Source organism: Mustela nivalis (genome assembly GCF_964662115.1).
Source record: "Mustela nivalis genome assembly, chromosome: 17".
In the NCBI taxonomy this organism is placed as follows: Eukaryota; Metazoa; Chordata; class Mammalia; order Carnivora; family Mustelidae; genus Mustela; species Mustela nivalis.
In genome coordinates this window covers 57591838-57619602 of record NC_139036.1, presented here as the reverse complement: position 1 = coordinate 57619602, position 27765 = coordinate 57591838, and the positions used below count along the sequence as shown (strand labels likewise).

The window sequence follows — 27765 nt, the reverse complement described above, 5'->3', positions numbered from 1 at the left end:
TGAGAGGGCCGGGTCAGATCCTTGGACCCCAGGGGCATTGAGGGGCTGGCTGCCCCGGCAGAGACGGCGGCGGAGGGGAGACACAGCCCTCGTCCGTTCACCATACCTCACCCGCAGCCCTCACCCCACACAGGAAGCCTCCCGGGAGGGTATGCAGCACAACTCTTTATTAGAGGGAAGAGGATCCGGGGTATCTGAGGCACGGGGTGGGGGGCCCATGGGGGGAGCTGGGAGATAACCCCCGCACTGCCCTGCACCCAGCTCCCCCCTCTTTTCCGGGGCCGAGGACGAGAAGGGGAATCCCTGAGGCTGCGGAGAAGGTGGCTGTCTACCCAGAGGGTCTCCCTTTGGTTCCCGAGAATGAGGGAGTCACCGAGGCGGTCCGGGGACACCTGCTGTCCCCAGTTCCCAACCCAGCCCTACCTCCGGCACCGTTCAGCAGGCAGCCTGGGCTGGGCAGAGAAGGGGACCCTGGGGCCGGGTGGGAGCCCCAGCCTGCCTCCCCGCAGCCCCAGCGTGTGGCCGTGGGTGCCGTGGGGCGGCAACTGGGAGGGCAGGGCGCCGGGCTCAGCAGCCGCTGTTCCGACGCCGGGACGCGTGGCCTCGCATGGAGCACTGGAGCTCCGTGAAGGCAAGCGGGCCCAGGGTGATGGCGCAGGGGCCCACGGGGCTGAAGCCGAACCCCTGGTAGAAGGGCACCAGTCTGTCCTCGCACATGAGCGCGGCCCGGCTCACCGCCGGCTGGCCACCCAAGTGCTGCAGGTAGCGCCGCATCAGTGTGGAGCCCTTGCCCTGGCGCCGGCAAGCTTGGTGCACGGCCAGCACGTGCAGGTGGGCAGTGTGGCCCCCCGGCCGGTGCAGCGTCAGCGACTCCTGGGAATGAGCAGGGATGTGAGTCCGGCTCCATCTCTGCCCATCCTTGGCTCCCCAGCTACCCCCGCCGGGCCAGGAGCAAGTGTCTCCCGAGTGCCTCCGAACGGGGCTCCTTCCCACCTGTGGAGGGCCCCCAGTGGGTACCCTACCCTCCGCCCCTTGGAGGACCCTTCATGAAGGCCTTTGAGCCCCAAAGTCCTTTGACCTGGGAGAAGACCAGAGGAAGACATTCCAGGCCCTGGGCTCCTCTGCCTCCTAAGCAAGAGAAGCCAAGGCCCCGGGGTGGCAGCCTCCCTTCCAGAAGTTTCCCAGCAGCCGGGCATCCCAGCCCCAGCCTGCCCTCACCTGAGTGAGTCTCTCTTGGTCCCAAAGCGAGCCGATGATGAAGGCTACGAGGCACCCCTCCTGGAACCAGCCCAGGGACAGCTCTGGACACAGGGTCAGGAAATGCTTGACCTCCTCCAGATATAAGGGGCAGGTGCCCAAGACGGAGATGAAGGCTGCAGGGGGAGGCACGGCAGGTGACTCGGTGGCAGCAAGCATCTGCTCGGCAGCCCCGGGCGGGGTCTCCCCCACCACACCTCCCAGCCCCTCACCCCCACCCTCTCCCACAGGAAAATGGGATCCAGGGTGGTTCCCATCCCCATCTTCTTGAACACCCACGCACGCACACACACAGAAATGCACGGCCAATCTGCTCCTCCGGGGCCCAGCCACCGAGGACAGAGGCTCCTCCCCAAAGGGCAGCCGTGGCAGAGTGCGTTGGCGTTCAGACCCCCGGGGGGTGGGTCCATTCAGACCCCCGGCGGGGCCCACTCACCTTCGCGCTCGATCTCAAACACGCCGGCGGCATCTTCCGCAGTGAGGCAGCGGAACTCACTGGCGGGAAGCGTGTGGCGCCGCTGGCGGCCGGGGGCCTCTGGGGTCCCAGGCTGCAGGTCCGAGGCCTCGGGCTCCGGGTCGGGTGTGCTCTGTGTGGACATCTTGGCTGCTGGTGTCTCCTGGGAATGCCCCAACTTCAGAAGTGGCCTTTGTCACCTAAAAGGGCCCTCTGGCACCTGTTACCAGAGAGGAGTGAGGGTCATGGGTGTGGTCTTCAACAGGAGCAGGCCAGGGTGGGGGTGCACCTCACCTCTTGCCTCTTTGGTAACCGGACCTGGGTTTGGGCGAGTCCCAGCGCGGATTCTGGGAGCTGTAAATGTTGGTACCCTGACCCCATCTTTCCCTCTCAGCCAGAAGTACCCATGGAGCAGCCCTTCTAAACCTCCGGATCCTGCCCTCATTGACCTCCGGGTACATCTAAGTCTCAGGAGGCGGTGGGAGGGGTGGCCACTGACCACGTCTAACACAACGACAAGAGGCATGGGTCGGTCTGTCTCACCTGCCCAGAAAGGGGTTTCCCCGTCCTTTGCCTGTGAAAGATGGAGTGGGTCCAGTTTCTTAGGCTGCTTCAGCCATTGGCCCTGGAGAAAAAGACCCTTAGTCGAGTGGGTTCTCAAGGAGCCTTCATGTTTATTCAGAGGGCCTCGGACTGGACCACGCACACATGAGGGCATCGGGAAGATGGGGGGCATCTGGGGAGGTAGGGAGGAGCAGGCCTGGAGGGCATCTGACTGGGTCCCTAGGGCGCCTTGGACCTCTCTCCCATGATGGTCTTGCCCCCCCTCCTCCACTTTTTCTCCCTATGCCCAGAAGCCCCAAGCAGGGTAGCTCCTGTTCCGGAAGGCTGGGAGCCCAGGGTTGGGGGAGGAGTGGGAGATGGGGGGGCCCTTACCAGGACTCTGAGCAGGGGCCCAATGTTTCCACCGCAGAGCCACTCACCCTGGAGGTCATCAGCTGTCGAGGGAGGCAGGGAAGTCTAGGACTTCGGTCCGCTTGGCTGCTGAGATGTCACTGGGGAACAAGGGATGTTCTCTCCGATTTATAATCCTTGCCCCGCCTCGGTGTTATACCAGCAGGACGGAGCCTGCACGGCTGTGCTGCTGCCCTGTCCCCGCCTGCTGAGGGTCAAACATCAGAGTGACACATTGCACACGGGGGATTACAGTGACTGACCGAGGGCCCGGAATCTGGGGGAGGCACACAGGGCTAAACCTCAGGGGTCCGGCTCTAATCTCTGTTCCGGCTCTGCCTGGCGGGGCCTGGGCATTCACCCTTTGTGCTCTGGAAGCTCGGACACCCCCACCTCGGAGGTCCTTCCCCCAGATCCAGACGTGAGAGTCAAGTCCTTCTGCGTACTAGCTGGTCACCTGTAGCAAAAACCAACCCAGACAAGCAAGAGGTCCTTCGCGACTCGCGCCCTCCTCCCATCTCCCGGTACCCTGCCTGGTCTCCCACACCTGCCATTACCCTGGGGTACTTAAAGAACCCCGAGGGGGGTGCGGCCGCCACTTTGGAAGACCTTGCAGTACCTGCTACATTGGGGCTTACGCCCTGGGACCCACAATTCCCACTCGAACGCTGATAGAGCTAGAAGCTTCCCCAACTGGGAACAGCCCAAATGACCATCAGCAGTAAGGGACTAGGGAATTAGTTCCTAGCTCCTTAGCGAACTCATCCAGCTGTGAGAGCAAAGGACCCTGAGGACACATGGCATCACCGAGACCCTCGCCAGTGCAACAGGGAAGGAAAGAAGCCCCCAAACAAGAGGGGTTCTGAGTCCCTGGAGTCTGTTCTAATCTGTGTATGGGAGGCAGCGGTCGCCCAAGGGGGGACTTCTGGGGTGCTGGTGACGTAAGATTCAGTTCTTTTTTTTAAGATTTTATTTATTTATTTATTTATTTGAGAGACAGAGAGACCTCAAGTGGGGCAAGGGGCAGAGAGGGGGAGAGACAGATTCCCTGCTGAGTGGGGAGCCCAACGCAAGGCTCGATCCCAGGACCGCGAGATCACGACTGGAGCCGAAGACAGACGCCTCACCTGGGGGCTGCCAACATTCAGCTCTTCAGCTGAAGGAAGAAGGTGGTGGGAACTCAGCAGGCTGCCAATTTCTGCACTTTAGTTTCTGCAGGCTCTACTTGAAGATTACTTAAATATCGCAGACCTTGTTTCACCCAAGGTGCCTGATTACCAATGACCTTGGCTCTGCCCCACGGCCAAGGCAGCCCCAGGGTCGCACAGCAGCTGATGGGAGTTCTCCCTCGCGAGCCTTGAGCCCCAGGCGACTGCCTCCAGCTCTTCCTTCTTACCCCCTCCAGGCCCTCAGACCGGCAGGCAGCCCTGGCTTCTCTGCTTTCCCTCCGGCCCACACCCCTCCCACAGCCCTGAGCCCCTCCCTGGCCAGCACTCACCCCCTCGCTCCTGCCACCGCACTCCCTGCCCTGCCAGGGCCTGGCTTCTACACCCGCAAGGTCGGGCCAACTCCTGCTCTTGACCATGATTCCGGGGTCGCCTATACGGCTCTGACACTGGGGTGACCCCAGGCCAGCCCAGAAGGCCCCCCTCCCAGCACCCACACTTCTGTCTCCCCTCCCAGGGCCGCTCTGCTGCCTGACGCCCAGCAAAACCCACAGAGCTTACCACACCCCCACCTCAACTGCTACCAAGCTGCTTCCCGGAACCTACGACTGAGCTCTCAGGCTTGGCTCTGGGGGCTTGGTCAGGACCTGGGCTGGGCACCCTCGCCTCCAACCTCAAGGTCTAAGGTAAAGACCTTCTCCATCCTTCCTAGACCTGTGGCTCCACTGCGCCCCCTCACGGCCCGCCGGAGAAGAGCAGGTTACGGACCGGCCCAGCGGGCCCTACTCTTCGCGGAAAACATCCCCAGACACGTGGAACCTCAGAAAGCAAGACAAGACAGGACACTCAACATGACTAGACCGGGGGATCCGAACCCCCGTGGGGGGCAGGGGAGGGCGAGCGAAGGGGATCTATCCTGGTCAACTGGAGTAACAGGACAAGGCGCCTGGGAGGGAAAGAAAGAGATGAGGGGCGTGCGGGGTGGACGAGCACGGAGAGAAGGGCGCCCTCTACAGGGAAGTTAGGAGAACCGACCCGGGGACGCCGGGCTGACTCCGTTTGTGGCGCACGTGACTCTTCATCTTCTGGCTGCAAATTCAAATGCCGCATTGGGTGCAGAGACAGCTTAAAATTAAAAAAATAATAATAATAATTTTTAAAAAAGATTTTATTTATTCATTTGACAGAGAGAGACACAGCAAAAGAGGGAACACGAGCAGGGCGAGGGGGAGAGGGAGAAGCAGGCCTCCCACTGCGCAGGGAGTTCCATCCCAGGACCTTGGGATCATGCCCTGATCCGAAGGCAGATGTCTAACAACTGAGCTACCCAGGCGCCCCAAAAATAAAATCTTTTTTAAAAAAATATTTTATTTATTTATTTGACAGAGACAGAGAGATCACAAGTAGGCAGAGACAGAGCGAGGGGGAAGCAGGCTCCCTGCTGTGCAGAGAGTCCAATTGCGGGGCTCGATCCCTGGACCCTGAGATCATGACCTGAGCTGAAGGCAGAGGTTTAACCTATTGAGCCACCCAGGTGCCCCTAAAATATTTTTGTTTAAGATTTATTTATTTATTTTAGAGCAAGGAAATGGCACAAGCTGGGGGAGGGGGAGAGAGAAAGGGAGACAAGCAGACTCCTGCTGAGCAGGGAGCCTGGTTTTGGCTCAGGTCGTGACCCAACAACCTGAACCAAAACCAAGAGTCAGATGTTTAACCGATTGAGCCCACCCAGGTGCCCCCAAAATACACTCCTAGAAAAAAAAATGTCAAACACCAAGATGGAGAGTGACTTCCTGTGTTTCTAGTCCCAGCCTTGCTGAGTGATAATCTGCTAAAGCATTTCTGAAGCTAACTGGGTCCTGACTCCAGAGCACACTCCCCCAGGGGCTGTCATCAAATTCATCTGGCCTGCGGAGTAGCCTCAGGAGATGGACCTACTGAACGAGCTTGCCTTATTTAGCAAATAAAAATTCAGGAAGCCCCGTTGAAATTCAAATTTTAGGTAAACAACCTTTTTTTAAGATTTTACTTTTAAGGGACGCCTGGGTGGCTCAGTAGGTTAAACCTCTGCCTTCAGCTCAGGTCATGATCCCAGTATCCTGGGCTGGAGCTCGGCGGGGAGCCTGCTTCACCGCCCCGCCCCGTCTGTCTCTCTGCCTGCTTGGGATCTCTCTCTGTCAAATAAATAAATAAAATCTTTAAAAAAAAAATTTTATTTTTAAGTAATCTCTGCACCCAACGTGGGGCTCAAACTCACCACCCTGAGATCAAGAGCTACAACGATCCGCTGACTGAGCCAAACAGGTGCCCCACAAGTAACTTTATATTTTTAAGATTTTATTTATTTGACAGAGATCACAAGTAGTCAGAGAGGCAGACAGAGAGAGGGGGGGTGAAGCAGGCTCCCCTCCAAGCAGAGAGCCCAACGCGGGGCTTGATCCCACGACCCTGAGATCATGACCTGAGCCGAAGTCAGAGGTTTTAACCCACTGAGCCACCCAGGCGCCCTCACCTCACAAGTAATTTTTTAAGATAACTTTGTCCCATGTGATATTTGGGACATACTTTTACTAAAAAATTGTTTATCCAAAATTCTGATTTCCACCTCGCACTAATGCAACATTATATGTCAACCCTATTCAAAGTAGAAAAGAAGTTTTTAGGGGCATCTGGCTGGCGCAGTCAGTAGAGCATGTGACTCTTGATCTCTGGGTCATGAGTTCGAGCCCCACTTTGGTGTGGAGTTGTTTTTTTGTTTTTTTGAGAAAGTGCGCATTCTCGGAGCTGTAATTTGGTATCTTATTGGTCTTCCTTGTGGGGAAAGAGTATGCCCAGCTAGCCATGTGCAGAGAGCGGGGGTTCAAACCTTGTACCCTTTTGCAATTGCAGTCTTTGGCAGAGCACTTACACGTAAAACAAACCAAGAGCCCTGACCTCCACCCCAGGCTGGATGTCCCATGAAGCTGGGACAATATGGGTCCCACCACGGGCCCCTGAGGAGAAATGCACTGCCCTCAGAGGCACAGACTCATCTCAGAGCGTCCTGCGCCCCTGGCCCTTGAACCACGACCACCACGACCACCACCACCACCACCACCACCCCGGCAGGTTCTGAGGCTCTGTCCAGACTCAGGGGGCAAGAGAAGAGTGCCATCTATCTGAGAGTCATCACAGGGGACATCACCGGCAGAACCACAGATGAGCTGCGTATCTGATATACAGTCCGTGTAATCCAATGTCCCGCGTGGGGACCATTGGTTTGGGTGCTTCATGTGAGACCCCCTACTGATACAGTTCTGCTTTTTATGCCAGTCTTCTCCTTCCAGAACCAGCTCCCTGCTCCCCAGCTCTGCTTCTGCCCGTTGGCCTCCAAACCACACTGCTTCTCCCAGCACCGCTCCCCTTAGGGGTGCTACCCTCACTTCCTCCGCTCTGGCCTCCCAGTCCACCAGACAGGTCCATGCACGTCCGAACGACAGCTATGGGCTGGGTTCCAGTTCTCTCCCACAAGGCTCTTTGGTCCCAAGTGAACCATGGGCTGTGGCTTGGCTCTGCTTCAGGGCTCCAGAACATTCTATGGGTTTGGAGCCAGATTATGCAAGGCACATAGAGATCTCTCCCCCCCGCCAGAGGCCCGTGTTACCAAACTCCCCACCTGTCCCCACACAGCCTCACCTCTGACCCAACTGAGTCCCTATCCCACCAGCAATCCGCAGCAGTAAGGATCACAGGCACGGAGGCGGCTGTCCTCATGATCAAGTAGACAACAGAGGTCTCGGTATAGGAAGAGTGTTGAGAGGAGCTGCATGGTGCTACTGGAAAGCTAAGGGATGTCTGCTCTTCAGGGCGGTGGAGGGAGGGAAGGAGACATTAGCAGGAAGAAAGGTGAGACTCAAGACATGTCCCAGAATCCAAGGGATGGGGGTCAGCAGTGTCAAACGCAGACAAAAGGGAGAAAAGGTCTCAGATGCTCTTAAAAAGGAGGCCCCTGGTGGCCTTTAAGTCCTTCAGGAGAGAGGGGGTGGGGAGGGAGGCCAGATGCAGGGGAGCCGACTCATAGTGACAGAACAGAGGTCACAGGGCAGAGGCTGTCTGTTAAAGATACGCTGACCCATTGGCGTGTCTGGGGCCTGGAGACGACTTCCTGCATCCCCCACAGTATTCCTCCAGCCCCCACTCCCCTGCCCCCAGTGCCGTGACAACTCTGGTAACCTGCGGAGCCTGGCCTGGTGTGGCCGTCAGCATCCACCCGGGCCCAGGACCTCTCTCCTCCCCTCAGTGTGACAACTGCCCGGTTCCCACGGCAGGACCCAGGGGAGCTGACCTGAGGGAGACTGAGAGGTGGGTGCCCTGAGAGACCGGGCCCAGAGACACCGGATGATGTTTCTGAGACCCCAGCTTTCCATGCAGAGCCGCGGAAAGGCCACAACAGGCAGGGAAGGCTGCTCTCCCTAATGGTGTCTGTGTGACCAGCTTTTGGTGGGCTTTTTGTTGTTGTTTTTTTATTTATTCATTTGGCAGAGAGGGAGAGACAGTGAGAGAGAGAACACAAGCAGGGGGAGTGGGAGAGGAAGAAGCAGGCTCCCCGCTGACCAGGGAGCCCGATGCGGGCTCGATCCCAGAACCCCAGGATCATGACCCCAGCCGAAGGCAGAGCCTAACGACGGAGCCACCCAGGCGCCCCAGTGTTTGGTGGTTTTGAGGGTGGTTTCTTTGTATCAACTCCTTCCCCGGCCCTAAGGTCTGCCCTGCACACCTGGCTCTGAGCACCTTTTGCCTAACTGTATTTACGTTTTCAACCTTCACCTGTTATAAGCAGGTTCCCGAGGAAACACAACCTGGGATGGAGGACCGCGCGCAGGAGGTTTGCGGGGAGCGCTCTCAGCAGCAGCCCCTGTCGGGGTCGGGGTGGGGGGCAGGGGAAGCAGCCCTGGGCAGAGGGAGATGATGCCAATGATGCCGCCGTGATGGGTTGCCACAGAGGCCTCAGCCCCTGTTGTGGGAGCTCAGGAGCCAGGAAGCCCTGCAGAGACGCCCAGCCCACGGCAGGGGGCAGACCTTCTGCCCTGCATTGACCTTGGTAGAGACAAGCTTCCTGAGCAAGCGGAGGGCAGTCCTGCCAGCCAAGGGGTGGGAGCTTGGGATCATTTTCATCAAGCTGCCAAGAGCTGCCCCAGCAGAGTGCTAGCACCGACTTCCGGGGGCCTTGCCAGGGAGATAAATCTTGCGGCAGGGAAAAGTGTTCCCAGAACAACACTCTCGCCTTGCCCAACTTAATGTTCTGCCTCTCCTGACCCAGTACCCTTGACTGCAGCCCCACATTCTCCCAGCTCCTGTCGGCAACATTGGCTGGGACCTGCAGCCCCTTCCGGGGACAACTTTTTCTCCCTTTCAGTGGCCCGGCGAGCTACCAACCGAGTTGAGTTGTGATTTAGACCAAGTCATTGATCTGGGACAGAGAGAGGAGCTGGAGTAGATCCTCCGGTCGGGGGAGGGTTAGCGTCTGTCTCACAGGGAGGAGTTCCATCTTCAGGCAAGGAGAAAGCACTAACCTGTGCCAGGCAGGAGGGGGTCACTTAAGAGGGGGCCACGGCTATGAGGGTCCAGAAGGCTCAAGGAGAACCTGGCACTTTGAGATTTTTGAGTCCAGAGACCCAGATTTCCCCAGATGTCTCAGAGTTCCCCCTCTTCCCAGTGAGGGTCCTCCTTGGCATTGCTGGCTCACTAAGGCTGGGAATTCAACCTCCTCTAGGAGTCTGTTGCCCTTATTAAGTAAGTCTGGAAACTGCTTCTCTAGTTTTCTCTGTTCCCTAGCTTCAGGAGGTGAGTTTCACTACATGCTGCCAAGAAGACCCTCTGGCTTTTTTTTTTTTTTTCTTCCCAAGAGTTTATTCATTTATTTGACAGATAGAGATCACAAGTAGGCAGAGAGGCAGGCAGAGAGAGAGGGGGAAGCAGGCTCCCCGCTGAGCAAAGAGCCTGATGCAGGGCTCCATCCTAGGATGCTGAGATCATGACCTGATCCAAATGCAGAGGCTTAAACCACAGAGCCACTCAGGCACCCCGAGACCCTCCGGCTTTAATACTGAGCCTTCTATTGGTGACCCATCACCCACAGCTTTTCGCTGTTTTTCTCCAGGGCGACCGCCCCCAGCAATAGTCATGAGGTCCCATCGTCCTTATAAGGACTGCTCTCCCATACGCAGCGGCAGGTGCCTGACACTCACTGTTCGCTTCCCCCACCCACAGTTCCTTCCACTAGGTCACTGTCCACCAAAGTTGTAATGATTGCACCACTGTCGTGTGCTAGGACCCAGAATACTACTCCTCCCACCACGGTGGGGATCCTCATTAACAGGCAAGTGAGCAGGCTCTAGAACCCACTTTAGAGTCTGTTGCCTCCCACCACACTCCGCACCAATGCTTATGGGTCAGACTCCCCAGGAAATAGACTTAGAGGCTCAGATCTGCGTGAAGACACCTACCAGAAGTGCCATCAGGGAGCAAGGTCAGCAGAGGTGGGCAGAGGGCATTTAACCGTGAAGACCCAGTTCCGGTGGAGACCTCAGCTGATCCCAGGAGAAGCTCTGAAGCTGGGGTGCCCCTTTCGAGGGATCCTGAATGGAGGTGAGAGGGCTGGGCTTTGCTCCTCCTTAAGGACAGTCATTGGACGGGTGAGGCACCTTTTTGCAGCCAAGGGCAATCCCTGAAAAGGTACCAAAGCCTTCAGTTTCAGCAGCCAGTGCCTGGCAGCTGGGGGAAGGGTTCCTGGGATCGGAAAGTGGACTCAGGCTGGGTACACAGTGTGTCCACTGATGCCCATCTCTCCGACAGGCTTTATTTACTTTTCATAAGATTTTTATTTACTTACTTGACAGAGAGAGAAATCACAAGTAGGCAGAGCAGCAGGCAGAGAGAGAGGGAAGCAGACTCCCTGCTGAGCAGAGAGCCCGACATGGGGCTCCATCCCAGGACCCTGAGATCATGACCTGAGCTGAAAGCAGAGGCTAGCCACCCAGGTGCCCCCCACCCCACCCCATGGGCTTTATAAACCTCTGGAAAACAGAGATCAGGTTGAAAGTAAGGCCATGTGCCCCTCCCCGCCCAGATCAGGTGTCTATCAACTAGGTCTTGATTCTTCTGTTGAGTTGCATGGCATTTAGCTTCTTGACTTCCTATGGATTTATTTTGAAGCCTCATTTGCATAAATAGGTTGGCTTCGGTGCATGGTTGAGCAGAGCCCCATCCTTATTTGGGGTTTGATATCTGAAAGATGACACAGGCTGTTTCCTCCGGAACCTTCCAGACTTTTCTGGAAGGAAGGTGTCAAAGGCAGGGAGGGATCGCCACCTCCTGGAGAAAGAAGGGACCTACGGCTCCCCGAGCATCTGGAGCCTGGCAGGCCAACACAGAGGTCATGTGAGCCCCATAATGTGATTTTCAATTTTATAGTAGCCACATGAAAAAGATCCAAAATAAAGCAGGTAAACTTGATTTTAATATATTTCATTTAACCTAATACATATAAAGTATTGACACTTCAACAAGTAATCATTATAAAATTAAGATTACTTTAGATTCTTTCCCCCTCCCCAAACAAGTCTCCAAAATTCAGTGTATATTTTACACTTCCAACACATGTCAATTCAGACGAGCCACATTTTAAGGGCTCAAGGGCTACATGTGGTTAGGGGTTGCCACAACAGACAGTATAGACCTAGAGGCTGAAAACTGAGGAAAGAGCAAGTGTGTGTATGCATGTTTGCGTGTGTGTGTGTATGTGTGTGTGTGTGTGGTATATGTGTATGCTCCTCCCCAGATCTAGCAAACATGGAGAGCAACAGACTTGAGGACAGACAGAGGTGTCCTGGAGACTTGCTGACACATTTCGAACCATTGGGAAAGTTTGGCTGGCTGGTTTTGTTCACTCAACAAAAATCTCTGGAGCCCGCGCTATGGGTCAGACCTGTGCTGGATGCTGGGGTACAGAGATGAAGAGGGGAATCAACACAGCCACACAGGTCTTACCAGGTAAGTGGGGAGAATCATCAGGGAACGAAGTGCTTGGAGGACGTCATGGATAAGAAGGCCCGATCTGGGTTTTGTGAGATGAAAAGGAATTCTTTTGGTTAAAAACAGGGGTTGAAACTTCCTGGCAGATGGTGAGCAAGGGAAAAGGCACCAGGCAGTAAAACCTGGGGTCCTGAGGGGTGCAGCCGGGGCTGGAGCATGGCGCATGTGTGCAGGGCGTAGAACTGGAAGACAAGGTTAGAGGTAGGTGGAGGGGACTGAGTCTAGAAGGGCTACCTGTGTCATTCTCTGCTGGACCAGGAGAGCCGCAGAGAGATGGGAAGCCTAGAAGCTGGAGAATCCTGTTTGCATTTTCAGTGTCCCCGGGAGCAAGGTGGTGGATGGATAGGTGGCGGGAGTAGAGCAAGGAGGCTACAGTCGCGGTGCACTCAGGAGATGGGGATGAACTCATACCAGCAGGTAACGTTTATCAGTCCCCGCTAACTGAACAGGCTCCACGCAAACCACCGTATAGAGACCACGCCAGTTACACTGCCAACAGCCCTGAGAAGTAGGTACTATTGTAACTCTTATTTCACAGAAAGAAAGCTGAGTCTCAGAGAGTGAAATAGCTTGTCCAAGGTCACAGAGTGAGTCGGTGGCATCACAGGCCTCTCAAACCCAAGTCCATGGATTCTGGAATCCCACTCCTAGCCATGAGATAGGTGCCACCCTATCTCCCCATGGAGCAGCCCCCAGGGGAGACGCTCTGGACCTGGGGGGGAGCCTGGAAAGAGGGTAGAGGGGCCATGACCTGGGCTTTGATCGCCTGTGGAGCTTCAGATCAAGGGTTAACCCTTGGCGGCTACTTGGTACCCAGATAAATGACGCTGCAATCCACTTGGAAGAGGAGTCTGGGAGAAGGCATGGGTTTAGGGGAAATGGATTTGGGACATCTGGCTGGTCATCCAGGAGGTACCCATGAGTTGGTGCCGGCGATCCGGGACTTGGTGGTGAAGAGGTGGATGGTAGAGTGACCGCAGCCCCCAATTGTCCTTCAAGCTGGTTCAGTGGAGGTGCTGTCCTTGGCCCCAGCAGCTGAAGAAAGGGGGGAAACAGGGTGCACCTGCCAAACCTGGACTCTCACTTATTGCTCAACTGTCTGGTGCCCCCAGCACAAAGTAGTGTGCCCTATGGACCGCAACCATTCCTGAGTCGGGAGTGAGAATGGCTCAGGGCCCCCTCTGGGCCCCAATCCTGACTGTACTGCAGGGTGAACTTGGTTGGGCAAATCTCACAGATCTCCCAGGGCATCCACACAAAAAGGGGTAAGGCTCCAGGGGCAAGAAGGACCCCTTTGATTCCAAAAGCCCATGATTCTTGAGCAGTTGTCAGCTGGAGCCGCAGGCATGGGCGTTTCTCCAGCTAGGCTAGCGATGGGGGTGTGGGATGGGTCCCCAGGGGAGCTCCCCTTCCACTCCACCTTCCTAGCCTAAGATCCAGGTGCTGAAGGCACCCTAGAGCCTCCAAATCCGCACTCCAGGGTAGAAGGAGTTCTTTGGGCCCATCTGGATTCTCTCGGAGGGGGAAGCTTGGAGAGGCCAAGCAGGCTGAGACTCCCGCATGGGCCAGTGGCTGTTTGAGATAGGGATAAGACAGGGCCTGCTTCCCAGAGATCAGCTCAGGGTGCTGCCAGCCCGGTTGCCTCCTGCACCCTGCCAGCCCCTTAGCAAAGGGAGTGGCCAGACCAGCTCAGTTTCTTGCAGGCATATTTGTAAATAAGCAAAATTCCCCTGAGAAGAATCTCTATCCTCCAAAGAGGGCTGGGTGTTGGGGGTTTCTCCGTTGGGGAATGAAGGGGATTTCTTTGTTGTCTGTTTGTTTTCTTTTCTTTTTTTTTTTTTTTAAGATTTTATTTATTTATTTGACAGAGAGAAATCACAAGTAGGCAGAGAGGCAGGCAGAGAGAGAGAGGAGGAAGCAGGCTCCCTGCTGAGCAGAGAGCCCGATGCGGGACTCGATCCCAGGACCCTGAGATCATGACCTGAGCCGAAGGCAGCGGCTTAACCACTGAGCCACCCAGGCGCCCCGTCTGTTTGTTTTCATTCAGCAATTATGAAAATAAGAACTCGGCCAATGCTCTCATCCCAGCTCACCCCACTTACCAGCTTGGCCATGCAGACTGTGGTTGGGGGCTCGGGGACTGGGGAGGAGTCAAGCCCCCAACTTTGGGGCGCCTGGGTGGCTCAGTAGGTTAAAGCCTCTGCCTTCAGCTCAGGTCATGATCTCAGGGTCCTGGGATCCAGCCCCATATCGGGTTTTCTGCTCAGTGGGGAGCCTGCTTCCCTTCCTCTCTCTCTCTGCCTACTTGTGATCTCTGTCAAATAAATAAATAAAATCTTAAAAAAAAAAAGCCTCCAACTTTGACTGGAGCATCTTAGACTTGAGGGGGGTGTGTGTAGAGGAGGAATATAGTGACCCTCTTCTAGAAGGACTCTGATGCAGCTCAAACTAGGGTCACAAAAGGGCTGAGAGAGCGACGCCTGGGTGGCTCAGTTGGTTGGACGACTGCCTTCGATTCAGGTCATGATCCAGGAGTCCCGGGATCGAGTCCCGCATCGGGCTCCCAGCTCCATGGGGAGTCTGCTTCTCCCTCTGACCTTCTCCTCGCTCATGTTCTCTCTCACTGTCTCTCTCTCAAGTAAATAAGTAAATAAATAATCTTTAAAAAAAAAAAAAAAGGGCTGAGAGATAGTGTGGGGCAGCTCCTTGGGTATATAGGGGGAGGATGGGAAATGGACCAGCCGGAGGGACAGGAATCTCAGGCCTTGACAACCCCTGATACGGCACATCACTGAGCACTAGGACTGTGACAGGCGCTGTACTAGGCACTGGGGTGACACGCATACCTAGGATATGACCCAAGTGCTCAAAAGGGGGTTAGTTAGTGAGGGAGAGATCAGCATTTGAAACCAAGGGATCTTACCTACAACCTAGCAGTTTCCTGGGGGAGGGCAGGCAGCAGAGCGTGTTTCACAGAAGGGGGGCTCATGCTTGCTCTCTCACCGAGGACTAATCTATGTAGAGGTGGATAATCTATGCAAAACACTTAGTACAGTACCTGGTATTAAGTTACAGCAAAATGACTGGGAGCTATTATTAGCCATTATTACAAGAAGCCGGAGAATAAACATGGCACGTCTTCCTGGAGAGCCAATTTTACTCAATGTTTAGGGAAGAAGGACATTCTTTTTATATTAAAACGAACACAGGCATAAGCTGGTGTAGAGTGCAAAACTCACTAGATTTTTGACATCAAGGATTTGGGGCCCGCATTGCCCTGCCCCCTCACCTCACTTGCTTGCCCCCTCCCCCAACCCTTGCTAGACAGAGGAACTAGAAAAGCCCCTGCACTTGGAGTCAGGAAAACTGGATTCCAACTGGGCCCTGCATGTTACTATGTTGTGACCTTAGACGCTGAATTCCTGGATCCTGTTTCCTCATTGATAAAATGGGGTTACTACGCACACCTATATCCGGGGCACCTGGCTGGCTCAGTGAGTGTAGCCTCCAACTCTTGATCTTGGGGTCATGAGTTCAAGCCCCAGGTAGGGCCTAGAGGTTACTTAAAAACAAAACAGCAAAAAACAAACAAACCAAAAAACTCCCCCAGAACAAAAAACGTACATCTGTATCAACAATTGTGGTAATAAGATAATATATGTGAATGTGTCTGGCACAGTACCTGGTCAATTAGAGGTGTTAGGTTATGGAGCCAAGGAGACAGGGGCATGGTAAGTGGAACTGAAGCTACTACATGATTGCTGTTCAGCCTGCCAGGTCTTTATGGGGGGCGGAGTGGGGAACGGAGTCCTCCCAGTGGTGACTCCAGATGGCCACTCTGCACAGTGGTCTGGGATGGAAAGGCTGTGGTTTGTGAGCCAAGCTTTGCCCCGAAATTGTATCCTAATTCCCTTTCAGCTCATTTAGCCACTGTTTTTTCTATACCTTAGTATGTGAGCTTTCTAAGATCTGGATGCATTGACAACCACCCCAACCCCAATATTACATCAAGATCCTTGAAGTGCTTGGCTCAGGACCCATCACATACTCAGCCTGCCACACATGCTTCATGTATGTTCTTGAGACTTTTCCAGGAGTGTTGTCTGTAGCCTTGGCAGTCCGTAAACTACTCAAAGAATGGGATCCCGCCTTTTAAAAAGAACCCAAATATCGTAATATTGAACCATCCTACCAATGTATCTTTGATGATCTTACAGAAAATGTGGAAAAAAATGATTTTGACTGAGAAAGATGAGGGCCATGGCCTGAGTATTCTTAATTTCCTTCTAACAACCCATTATGAATCTGTCCTCTGAGAATGTTATCTAAATCTTTTGGAAGTTACTTAAGGGACACATTAGTATAATTACTTTTTATATTTTAAAATGGCAATATGGAGCAAACCGTAAGTTTAACAGTTCTGAGTGTCTAGAATTTTGGTCTAGGAAGGAGGTTTGAAATGTTCCAGCAATGGTTAAGCTTCACGGAGGGAACTATGTCAGGCATGGTTGTGTTTCCTTTGTTTCTCCCAGTTGCCGGAAGAGACATGTTCGGTATAACCACCCCTCTTCTACCGATGAGAAAATTCAGGTGAAAAGAAGTTTTCCAGCTTACCTTCCTTTATAAGATTAGTAAGTGGCAGCAGCAGGAATTGGAATCCACGGCCCCTACCCCTAACTACCTCACTATCCCACATCTCGCCATGTATACCAAGCCTCATGGAGCTCTGAGTCCCTCTGAAACCCAAACCAGAGAGGCCACTAATGCTTGCTTATCTTTCTGATCCTTCGGGGTCATGACCTTCCAAACTTTGTGTGTAATTTCTTAATATAATACACTCCAGATAGGCTCGCTCTCTAAATCTTTGATAGCTTTGCTTACAAGCTGCCCTGGAGTTGGTTTTAGCTATTTAATATGCATCTGTGTCGTCTCTCCGGCTAGGCTGTAAACACCTAGAGGACAGGAACGGTGTCCGGCTCTTCCTTACCCCTCCCAGCGCGTAGGACTGGGCTGGAGACGCCGAGGAGGCTCATTAAAGGTTGTTGACAGTCTCCTCCGCCCCACCTCGGCCACTCCCCTTTCCCTCGTGCTCACTGCGCTTCTTCCTCCCGGGTCCCCCACCCAGTCCCGCTCCCCTAACTTTTACCCTCTCCGGCCCCGCCCCTCCCTCCCGGCGTCCGCTCTTCCCCCGCCCCCGGCAGCATCTCCAGCGTCCCCTAGCGACCAGGCAGGAGCTCCTAGCAACCGCATCTCGGTTCCCTGACGACGGCGGCACGCAGGGCCACGTCAGCGCGCCGCGGCCCCGCCCCCGCGCCTGCTGGCCCCGCCTCCCCGTGCCGCGTTCGCCGCCGCCGCCACCGCCGCCGCCGCCGCCGCCACCGCCAGCAGCGCCGCCGCCGCCGCCCGAGACTCGCGCAGAGCAGTTATGGCGGATCCCGCAGCGCCCGCGCCCGCAGCTCCGGCTCCCGCCCAGGCCCCGGACGCGCCCCCGACCCCGGACGCGGCCCCCGCCGCGGCGCCCGCCCCGGACTCGGCCTCCGGGCCGTCCTCGGACTCCGGCCCCGAAGCCGGCTCGCAGCGGCTGCTGTTCTCTCACGACCTGGTGTCGGGCCGTTACCGCGGCTCGGTGCACTTCGGGCTGGTGCGCCTCATCCACGGCGAGGACTCGGACTCGGAGGGCGAGGAGGAGGGCCGCGGGAGCTCGGGCTGCTCCGAGGCGGGGGGCGCGGGCCACGAGGAGGGCCGGGCCAGCCCGCTGCGCCGCGGCTACGTGCGCGTCCAGTGGTACCCGGAGGGCGTCAAGCAGCACGTGAAGGAGACCAAGGTGCGGCGGGCCGGGCCGGGCCGGGCCGGGCCGGGGACAGGGGGTCGGGGGCCGGGGGTCGGGGGCCGGGGACCGACGCAGGGACGGAGTTGCTGCGGGAGCCCTAGGCCGGGGAGGGGAGGCGCGCGTGGCGCTGGCCGGAATGGTGCAACTGCAGTGGGCCGAGGCGGGAGGACGAGCCTCCGCGGAGGGGACGCCCCGGTGCAAAGTCATTGCACCAGCCGCGGGCCACCGGGCCCCGGGCTTCCCCACGCGAAGGGACGCCCGAGCCTTGCGGTGCCGGGGTGTCGGCCTCGAGATCTTGTACGTGGACCCACTACGGTGGGGAACTCCTTGGGCGCTGAGGCACGCTCGGCATTACACCAGTGCGGCGTTTTGCTGACCCCCGAGGAGCTACACACTGCATTGTGCATCCAGAAAGGAAGGCCGGGCCGGGTCCGTGCGGGGCAGGGCTGTGGGCGTTCCAAAACAAAAGATAGAGGGGGAAATCTCGGGCGGTATCAAAACCCAAGAAGTTCCCTAGATGGCAGAATGCGTTATTATGGGTAAAGAAACCCACCCTCCTCCCACCCCCCCCCTTTTTTTACCTTGTTGCCTCGTTTTAATTGCTGCGGGGAACTTTGTGAGTAAAATCATTAACAATCAGAGCCGTGATATTAATAGTACAGGGTGGGGGAGATGGGACAGCTGCGGCTGGGACCGAGGACTCCCAAGTGCAGTAGGACTTTCTGAAGAAAAAAAAAAAAAAAAAGACTATGGAACCATGGATGGAGACCAGCCACCCATTTGGAAACCCAAGGTTTTTTCGTGACCTGAGCTGTCATGCAAACATCAGACTCCCTTAAGGTATTGGGGTAAGGCTGGTGAATATTGCAGTCCTGTAGACAAAGGGATTTATCATCTTAAACCTAAAACCTTGAACCGGGGTTGGTTTGGTGGCTGCTGCTTCTGTCTTGTTTTCCTGAGTGCGAATTCCTATCAGTGATTCACACTCGCAGGCACACACCCCTGTATCTCTCACCCCTTCTTCGTCTGCTTCTCCTTCGCCCCTTGAGAAAAACATTTCTAAGCAGGAATCAGGCCTGGGCTGTTGACAGGTCTGATTTCAGGGGAGGGCACTTGAGAAGTTAATCTGGGTTTCTCACACACTGGGAGACAAAGGCCATATAGGAATAGGGCTTCTTGCCATGCTGCAAAGGGGGTCTGTGATAATGGCTCTTGGCAGGGGAAAGGACCCACTCCCCAAAAGAGCCGGTGATCTACTTCCTAGTGGCAGAAGTGACTTGATGCCAGCAGGGTCTTTCTTTTCTTTTAAGATTTTTATTTATTTGACACAGAGAGAGAAGGATCACAAGCAGGCAGAGTGGCAGGCAAAGAGAGAGAGGGGGAAGCAGGCTCTCTGCTGAGCAGAGAGCCCGATGCGGGGTTCGATCTCAGGACCCTAAGACCATGACCTGAGCCGAAGGCAGAGGCTTTAACCCACTGAGCCACCCAGGCGCCGCCAGCAGGGCCTTTCTCCTTGCCAGTGTGCAGGCATCCACAGAGAAATCTGCATACAGGACCCCTGGCTTCCCCTCAGAAAAATGCAAATCAGGCATTAGCTGCTCTGACTCGGGAAAGAAGATTACAAGTTCATGTGCAAAAGTATGTGGAAAGTCGTACTTTTAATAGCGGAATGCTTGTTAAAAATTACCACCAGTGTCATTACATCGGAAGGAGAAGATTTTTGCTCTTTATATAGTGTTTCTGCATTGTCTGGACTAATGAACGGCTGCTGATGTCTCTCTGTGGGTTTTTGAAAAATGTTTTTCCCTAACCATCTTCTCCAAAGGTTGGTGACTTTCAGAATGCAACTCATTTCCCTGTGTCATGGCCTCCCTGCCCTGGGACTCAGCAGGCCAGCCCAGCTCCACTGCCGGGAGCTGCCATGTTTATCAGTTGTTGTTCCTGTTCATCTTGACTTTGGGGGTTAACTTTATTTACAGTTACGTTCTGTCTGCCTCCTGCCACCGTGTGTACTTATCCCAAGTTTGACTTAAAATACTTGTCTAGGAATTAAATAGAAAGTAATCGTAAGGCACCAGTGAACATATTTGGAAGCTGCCCTCTTGTGATTTGCTTTGAATTTGTTGAACTCTCTTGTGGCTCCACTGCCGGTGTTTTCTTTGCCACTGGAGTGTCTGTAGCTTCTGAACTTAGGAAAGGCTAAGGGGCGTAGGAACTCTAGGAAGTGGTGGCGTGTAGTGTCCTTGTGTGGATGGCAAGACCCAGTCCTTTTAGGAATTAAGAGTAAGTTTGGGGGGCGCCTGCGTAGCTCAGTGGGTTGGGCCTCTGTCTTCAGCTCAGGTCATGATCTCAGGGTCCTGGGATTGAGCCCGGGAGTCCTTGGGCTCTCTGCTCAGCGGGGAGCCTGCTTCCTCCTCTCTTTCTGCCTGCCTCTCTGCCTACTTGTGATCTCTCTCTCTCTCTCTCTCTCTCTCTCTCGGTCAAATAAATAAATCTTTAAAAAAAAAAGAGGATGTTTGGGGCTGTATACCTGATAGGTAGCTGTAGGTCACCCTGAACCCTAGGCATAGATGACCCCAGCTAGGGTGCTGAGTGAGACCTTGCAGTTTAGGAAGTGGTAGGAAGATTTTTTTTTCTTCCCACCTCTCACCCCTTATAAATCCGAGGAGGTGACAGTGTGCGGTAAAGGAAAGGCCACTAGACCAAGGCTGAGCATTTAGGTTCTGATTCCTCCTCCATCACTAATTTGGTTATGAGATTTGAGAACCCAGTTACTGATAGTATAGTGTGGTGACAGTATCAAGAAACATAATTTTTTTAAAGCTGCCACCTCTTGGATTTTTTTTTTTTTTAAATAGTACCCTTTTAATGTGGAGTGTTTAGTAGGCTGTGGACTGTCTTTGTAGTTTTCAGGTTAATTTGTTGGGCAATGAGAAAAGGCCTAATACTAGTCTCAAGTTTTTAATGAACGAATTCATAAAGAGAGATGAAGAGGCTGGCCAATAGGTCTACCCCCTCCTGGCCACTTCAGTGAAAATTATCAACAGAAGTAAAATAAGTAGGGACGCCTGTGTGGCTCAGGTTATGATCGCTGGGTCCTGGGATCGAGTGCAGCAGGCTCCCTGCTCAGTTGGGAGCCTGCTTCTCCCTCTGCCTGCTGCTCCCCCTACTTGTGCTCATTCTCTCGCTCTCTCTCTCTGTGTCAAATAAATAAAATCTTAAAAAGAAAGAAAGAGAGGAAAAAAGTAGCTCTTCCCTTGAAACTGCAGAATTTATGGTCCAGTACCCGAGGCTTCCTATAGCCACAGTTAAGCTTTTTTAGGACTTAAAACAAGCACATGCCTTGTGCTCCTTCCTTTCCTCAATCTTTTGTCCCTTTCAGCGTGGCAGCTGACCTACCCATTTGCAACTTTTCCCATTTGGCCGCAGATCTTCTATGAGACTTGCCCCTTCCCCATCAGTGGCCATCCTTGAGTAGCATTTTGGAATAAAGCCAAACGCCAGCAGTCTCTTTGCCTTCTTGAGCACTGGCTAGACATGGTGGGTCCTTCCGGTCTCCACCTGTCATGGTTGGGCAGAACAGCCCCTGTTCGGAAGAGAACAGACTGTCTGTCAGTCCAAGTTCGGGGGCTTCCTGTTTATGCTTTAGTTTTCCCATCGTGTGCATGGTCTTTTGCTTCAAATTGCCACAACATCCAGAGCCGCTCCTGACTTGAGGTTTAATGTCTCTAAATCAAAGCTATGTCTGGGTCACTCTGCTTTTTTAAGTGTGTGTGTGTGTGTGTGTGTGTGTGTGTGTGTGTAGCATCCCTCATGACAGGTCCCTTAGGAATGGGCTTTTCGGTTTATTTTTGGCTTCTACTCAAGCCAGCGTTTCCTTGGGGAAAACTCTTCAGCTAAGGCATCATAGCATGTGAAGGGTGCTTGCCTTGCTTGTCCAGGTGTGGGCCCATTAAAAACAATTGTTCTTAGTGATGTAATAGGAAGGAGTTATGTAAGGTTAACCAAGATGCAGGACTGAGTGCATCTAATTGCATTTTATTCAGATAGGATCACAGCACTTGCAGACTCACACAGCTGTTGTGTGATTTTATTCTTTGTCCTTTGATTCCCCCTTCTAACTCTGGGGACTCAGCGCCTTGAAGGCGTCTCTATCTGACTTGCCCCTTCGCTCAAGGGCACTTTCAGCAGATGCGGGACGTGTGTTTGTGTCCTGTGATTGGAAGCCAGAAGGCTTAGGTGCTCTTCCCAACCGTCACCTACTCTGAATGACCTTGGCCTAGTCACTGCCTCATTTCTTTCCGTGAGAAAAGACAAGGTCTGTCTTTCTAGCCCCTAGAATGAGCCTGAAGCAGAAGCGAAGGTGGGTAGTACAGCCGCTGGACTGTTGGCGGTCCCCGTCCCGATGGCCGTCTCACGGAGCCAGCCCCACCCCTTCGGGACATCAGTTCTGAGAATCACAGAGTGCTGTGTCTCCAGAGGCCAAAGGTGCCCCAGAGGACTTAGTTTCAGTGCTGGAGGAGTCCTCCTGATTGATCACGTTGTTGCTTATGACCTGGTAGATTATAGATACGACTTCTTATTGAGCCTCTTCTAGAAACACTCGTGAACTTCCCCCTCTCTGTTACTTATATGCATTTAAAGAAACACCTATCTTGGGGTGCCTGGGTGGCTCAGTGGGTTAAAGCCTCTGCCTTCGGCTCAGGTCATGATTTCAGGGTCCTGCTCAGCGAGGAGCCTGCTTCCCCTTCTCTCTCTGCCTGTCTCTCTGCCTACTTGTGCTCTCTGTCAGATGAATGAATAAAATCTTTAAAAGAAAGAAAGAAAGAAAGAAAGAAAGAAAGAAAGAAAGAAAGAAAGAAAGAGGAAAAGAAACACCTGCCAAAGTCCACTAACCTCTGGGGTAGAGGCGACGTGGAATGAATATATATGTGTATATATTTTCCAGAATTTGGAAGACATCTTTTGAAATTTCCAAAAGAATGAATTACAAGGATGGTAGAGTATTGCTTTTGTGTTTTAAAATAATAACAGTAATAAGGACAAGCATTATGTAGTGTTACTGTGTGCCGGGCACTGAGTGCTTTACGTGTATTACTCGGTGCTCCGAGCCACCGTGTGAATTAGGTGCTACTGTTATCCGTGTATCTCACAGGAGGAGCACTTGTCCAATGTCGTACTGCTAGTAAGTGGAGGAACCTGACTACAGGTTGAAGTAGATGTAGTTTGCTCTCACCTGAGAATGTTTAAGTTCAGGATTCATAGTTCATTACTGTATCAAGCACCCTGATTAAACATGAGTCACAGACCCTGTGCCTGGCATTAATCATCCAGTCTTCAAACACTTGGAAGTCTTAGTAGGAGAGGTTGTAACCACAGGTGAGGAGAGAGGAAGGAGCAGGGTGTCGGCATGGGTGGGAGGAGAGAGGGCAATCGCACTGGGGACCCTGCAGGGGAGCCGGCAGATTGACACTGGCCTGGCGGTGAGCTTCTGTTCTGTACCTTTCATTCCATGGCCCCGCACTCCTTCTCAAAGTAATTGTCAAAAAGCGCATTTTATTTCTAGAGAACCTGTGAGTGCCCCTAGATGTTGAATGAAAGCGGTCTCTGTAAGCGCGATGCGTTGCAGCTCTGGTTCATCCCCCCTCTCAACCCACCCCCCCCAAAGTCCGAGGAACTGGGTCGGTGTTGTCTCAGAACCCGTCAGTATTAGGAAGTCCTGCTTCACCTCCTGCCCCCAAAGACCTGTCCCCTCTCTTGCTGCTGTTGTCACCCTCCCGCTGGGAATGCTGAGTCATGAGACAGGTTCTGAAGGACTCTTGGGAGAGAGGCTGAGTGCCACTCGGTTCCTTCCCCTTTAGTGGCCCCGAACTTGACTGTGCTCTCCACCTTGGTTTTGTTATGTAGGACATGAAAGGCCCTTTTGCGCCCTCCCCATCCCCACTTCATTGTTAGCCCTGCTTTTCTTTCTTTCTTTCTTTCTTTTTTTTTTTTTTAATTTTCCTGTTCCATCTAGAGAAGTTTTGCTTTTTTACTTTTTGATCCCCAGGCCTAATGTTGTTCAGTAGAACCTCCGGCGGGGCCAGGGTTTTGCGAGAGGGGCGTGGTTGTAGTGTGTGACCTGAATCTCCATCACAACAGTGCTGGGCCCAGGCGCGGTTTCAGCTGCCCCTGGTGGTCCCCTCAGAGTTGGCTGTGGGGTGATCTCTTTTAAGAGCCGTCCTGGAGTTCTAGCAGGGAGGACTGATCTGTGCTGCTGTGCGACTGTGACTGCCGGCAGTTTTCTGCCCAGAGCTTAGTCTGCTTCTGCGTGGGGGAGGGAGGGTGTGCTGATTCAGATGGATGCTTGAAAGAGAGAAATGTGCCTTTTCATTTACAAGATGCTCTCACTTCCAGCTACTAGGATTTGGGTGTGTTTAGCTGCAGCTCCTTCCGAGGCCCCACCTGCCCAGTGCCCCGGCGCCAGGCCACAGAGGGTCGCGCTTTCCAGCGCTCGCAACTCTGGCGAGCAGGGCGCACGGTCAGAACTGCTCCTGTGTCTGACATTTCTGCCGGCCTCGGGGGCCGTATTAGGAACCCCCTGACATATTATCTGTGGTTGCAGACAGGGAGGAGCAGAACGCTTTCTGGAAATTTTTATAGTTCAGAATAAAATTGAATCATGTTAGGGGATAGCCCTCTGAACTCACATACTTGTGAGTTTGCCCTCGTTTTGCTTTTCAGCTGCGCTCTGAGGCTGAGGGGTGATGGCCTGCCTTCAGTCCGGGGCTCACCGAGTTGGATGGGTCCTTTGGTCAGTTCTGCCCACAGTTGATATACTCTGTTCTTCTGAAGCAGGATTGGGAAAAGCAAGTATTCCATTTAAACATTTTGCAGGGGCACGTGGGTGGCTCAGTCAGTTAGGCATGTGCCTTAGGCTCTGGTCATGATCCCCGGGTCCTTTGGGGCTCCCTGCTCGGTGGGGAGTCTGCTTCTCCCTCTCCCTCTCTCCCTCCCCGTGCTTACACGCTTACGCTCGCTTGCCCACCCTCAAATAAATACAATCTTTTTTCTTTTTTTTAAGATTGTATTTATTTATTTGACAGAGAGAGACCCAGCAAGAGAGGGAACACAACAGTGGGAGTGGGAGGAGCCGGCTTCCCTCTGAGCAGGGAGCCCAATGAGGGGCTTGATCCCAGAACCCTGGGATCACAACCTGAGCCAAAGGCAGACGCTTAACAACTGAGCCACCTGAGCGCCCCTAAGTAAAATCCTCTTAAAAAATAAAATAAACATTAAGGCAAATGATACACTCACTGTCCAGAAGTATTCAGCTTGGCGGTATGTACTGGAATGAATGGCCTATTGGGGTCAAAGCTGGTTGACTGGTTGAGGGCTTTGTATATTCTGAGACTGACACATTAAAGTTTTTGTAGTTGGATCAAAGGAATAAGACTAGATCACTTTTGGCTTAAATCAGTAACAAAGCTGTATCTGGTGAAGATTCATTCTAGCTATGGCAATTTAAAAATCTTTAGATTTAAGGTACTGAGTGGTGCTTTCAGGAAAAAAAAAAGAAAGAAAAAGAAAGAATAAGTCGTCAATCCTATCCAGTAATGAAATGGAAGCCCCCAGCTAGCAGGAGAGATTTCCTGCTTCTTGAAAAGAGCGTTCTCCACTTGTCTTCATTTGCATCCTGCAAGCAAGAGCCTTGCCCACTCCGCAGCTCTGAGGAGGCCCTTCCCCCTTCTTGAATTTTGATCTTTTTTTGCGGGAGCTGCTGCTGTGGAGATGGTCGGTGATGCCGTTGTGACTGGCGTGTTCGCAGGACAACTTGCTGGCCCTCGTGGGTGCAGGTGGGAAGAAGCAGACACACACTTCTGTGTCTTGCATGGCTTCTGGAAGCGTCAGGAGCAGATGTCCTCGTACTCCGTGCTGAAAGCATCCCCTTGTTCGTCCGCTCTGCCTGTTTAATTACTTAAGGGAGCGTAGGGCGCTGAAGGTCGATGATATCCTCAAGCCCAGGAAGAAAGAGCGACTCTCCTTACATGCAGCTTGCTTTGGGGACACCCCTGTCCTCTGCTGGTCGCCAGGGGTGTCTGCCCCATTCCCTCACAACCCACAAGCCCCTTAGCATCTCCCTGGCCACTCTCCCCACCGGTGCCAGGGGCTCTCCTGAAGGTCGCGGAGGGCTGGTGGATTCCCGGTTTCTGCTTTACGCACCTTTCCCTTGTCCTTGTCCTTTGTTGATTGTGGTCAGTCCTGACCTCGTACCAGAAACTTCCTTCGCTGGGTTCCTTAGACCAGACTCTTCTGAATTTTCCTCCTTAGCCTTTAGTCTCTTTCCTCTTCTCTCCGTGAGACTTCTTCCCGCATCATGTTCCTGCTCCCCTCACCGCCTTGCTGGCCTGTCTTCAGCGCTCTGGTTCACCCGCATGGCCGCTGCCAGTCCGGTGGCTTCCACCCGCACCACATCCCCGCTCCTGGCCTGACAGCTCCCTCCTGTCCTCGCCCAGCTGAGGACCTTCTTTCTGGCTGCGAGGTCTGATGAGCGTAACTGTCCTTCCCACCCCCAGATGTGTGGCATTTAAAAAAGTCCTTTTTCCAACTTTGGATCATGAAAAATCTTCACACATACAGAGAAGTTGAAAGACGGGGCCAGTGAGTACTGGTCACCAAGCATCGTGAGTCAGCGGTTGGCATTCTGTCGTCTGTGCTTCCCCCGTACGTGTGAGCGTGTGTAAATACAGCTTCTCCCGAGCCATTTACAAAGTTAGAAGCAGGCACGATGGCAGACGCCTCTAAGTACTTAAACTCGCATCTTCTGAAATTCGGAATATTGGGGGTCGTTTTACATGTACGTTCTCAGGCCCCCATGCTGATGCAAGCGTGCGGCTCAGCGGTGGTAACATATTCATGCCGCAGCCATCCCCGTCCCCTGTCTCCAGACCGCTGGCCGTCTTGTAAAACTGAACCTTGATGCCCACTGAACAGTAGTGCCCCCCCCCACGCCGGCCGCTGGCCACCACCATTCTCCTTTCTCATGTGAGATATTACTTCATTTTATGTAACAGCCTTAAGGTTCATCCGTGCGGTAGTATAGGTCAGAAAGTCCCTCGTTTTAAAGGCCAAAAGCTGGATGTACAGCTCTGGCAGACCCTTCCGTCTGGACACTTGGGGAGCTCTCCCGTCTGAGCTGTCGTGTACGACCCAGCTTGTGAACATGGTGTACAGGAGCTCTTCGAGATCCTACTTCTGGTTCTCTTGGGTAGATCCCCAGAAGTGGACTTGCTGGGTCATATGGTAAATGTATTCTTACTTTTATTTGAAAAACCGCCATTCTCTTTTCCACAGCAGCCGTACCCTATGCCCGTCCCCCCCCAGCAGTGTGCAAGGATCCCACTTCTCCACATTCTGGCTGACATTTGTTATTTCCTGACTTTTTCGTGGTAGTCATCCTAATGGGTGTGAGGTCGTATCTCACCGTGGTCTTGATTTGTGTTTCCTTAATGACTGGTGATGTTGGGCATCTTTCCATGTACTGCTTCGTAGTTTAAATACCTGCTTTGGAGAAATATTTAAGTCCTAGGGGCGCCTGGGTGGCTCAGTCATTAAGCGTCTGCCTTCGGCTCAGGTCATGAACCCAGAGTCCTGGGATCGAGCACTGCGTCAGGCTCCCTGCGTGGTGGGAAGCCTGCTTCTCCCTCTCCCACTGCCCCTGCTTGTGTTCCCTCTCTCGCTGCCTCTCTCTCTGTCAAATAAATAAATAACATCTTTTTAAAAAAAAAAAAAAGATAGAAATGTTTAAGTCCTTGGCCCATTTCTGAATCGGGCTGTTCCGGGGTGGTTGTTGCTGAGCTGTAGGCGCTGTCTCTATGCTGGACATCAGTCCCGTATCAGCCATACGATTTGCGGGTGTTCTCTCCCGTTCTGTGGGTTTCCATGAGTCCGGTTTTTCTCTTCCTTTGTTGCCTGTGCCTTTGGCTCCCGACTCCCGGCTCCCGTTCTGTTTTGTCATCAGATCTTTGTTCAGGATGCCTCTCACAGCCTCT

The 27765-nt window shown here is 53.6% G+C and overlaps 2 protein-coding genes across 3 annotated transcripts in view; one reads left to right on the top strand and one right to left on the bottom strand.

Annotated features, from left to right (window-relative positions):
- Positions 1 to 215: 215 nt before the first annotated feature.
- On the bottom strand, positions 216 to 4681 carry AANAT (aralkylamine N-acetyltransferase). Its single transcript, XM_082708534.1, has 6 exons — positions 4526 to 4681; positions 2648 to 2873; positions 2255 to 2336; positions 1694 to 1931; positions 1219 to 1373; positions 216 to 873 (listed from the first exon to the last, which is right to left on the bottom strand). The coding sequence occupies exons 4-6, from the start codon at positions 1854 to 1856 to the stop codon at positions 568 to 570; spliced, it is 624 nt and encodes a 207-aa protein (XP_082564660.1). The 5' UTR covers positions 1857 to 1931; positions 2255 to 2336; positions 2648 to 2873; positions 4526 to 4681; the 3' UTR covers positions 216 to 567.
- Positions 4682 to 17200: 12519 nt separating this feature from the next.
- The window catches only part of UBE2O (ubiquitin conjugating enzyme E2 O), a 58161-nt gene continuing 47596 nt past the window's right edge, over positions 17201 to 27765 (top strand). Inside the window, exon 1 of one of the 2 annotated variants that reach the window (XM_082705164.1) lies at positions 17201 to 17728. In XM_082705164.1, the coding sequence (XP_082561290.1) occupies positions 17330 to 17728 (399 nt within the window). In that variant the 5' untranslated portion in view covers positions 17201 to 17329. The remainder of the gene's footprint in view (positions 17729 to 27765) is intronic. The other variant, XM_082705165.1, reaches the window with a different exon arrangement.

What these genes read in the sequence shown, in the direction of transcription:
- AANAT (XM_082708534.1), bottom strand. Translation starts at nt 1,856, where the DNA reads ATGTCCACACAGAGCACACCCGACCCGGAGCCCGAGGCCTCGGACCTG. An exon ending in GTTTGAGATCGAGCGCGAAG is followed by an intron (nt 1,374 to 1,693) that starts GTGAGTGGGCCC and finishes CTCCCCCTGCAG; the next exon opens with CCTTCATCTCCGTCTTGGGC. An exon ending in ACCAAGAGAGACTCACTCAG is followed by an intron (nt 874 to 1,218) that starts GTGAGGGCAGGC and finishes GCTCATTCCCAG; the next exon opens with GAGTCGCTGACGCTGCACCG.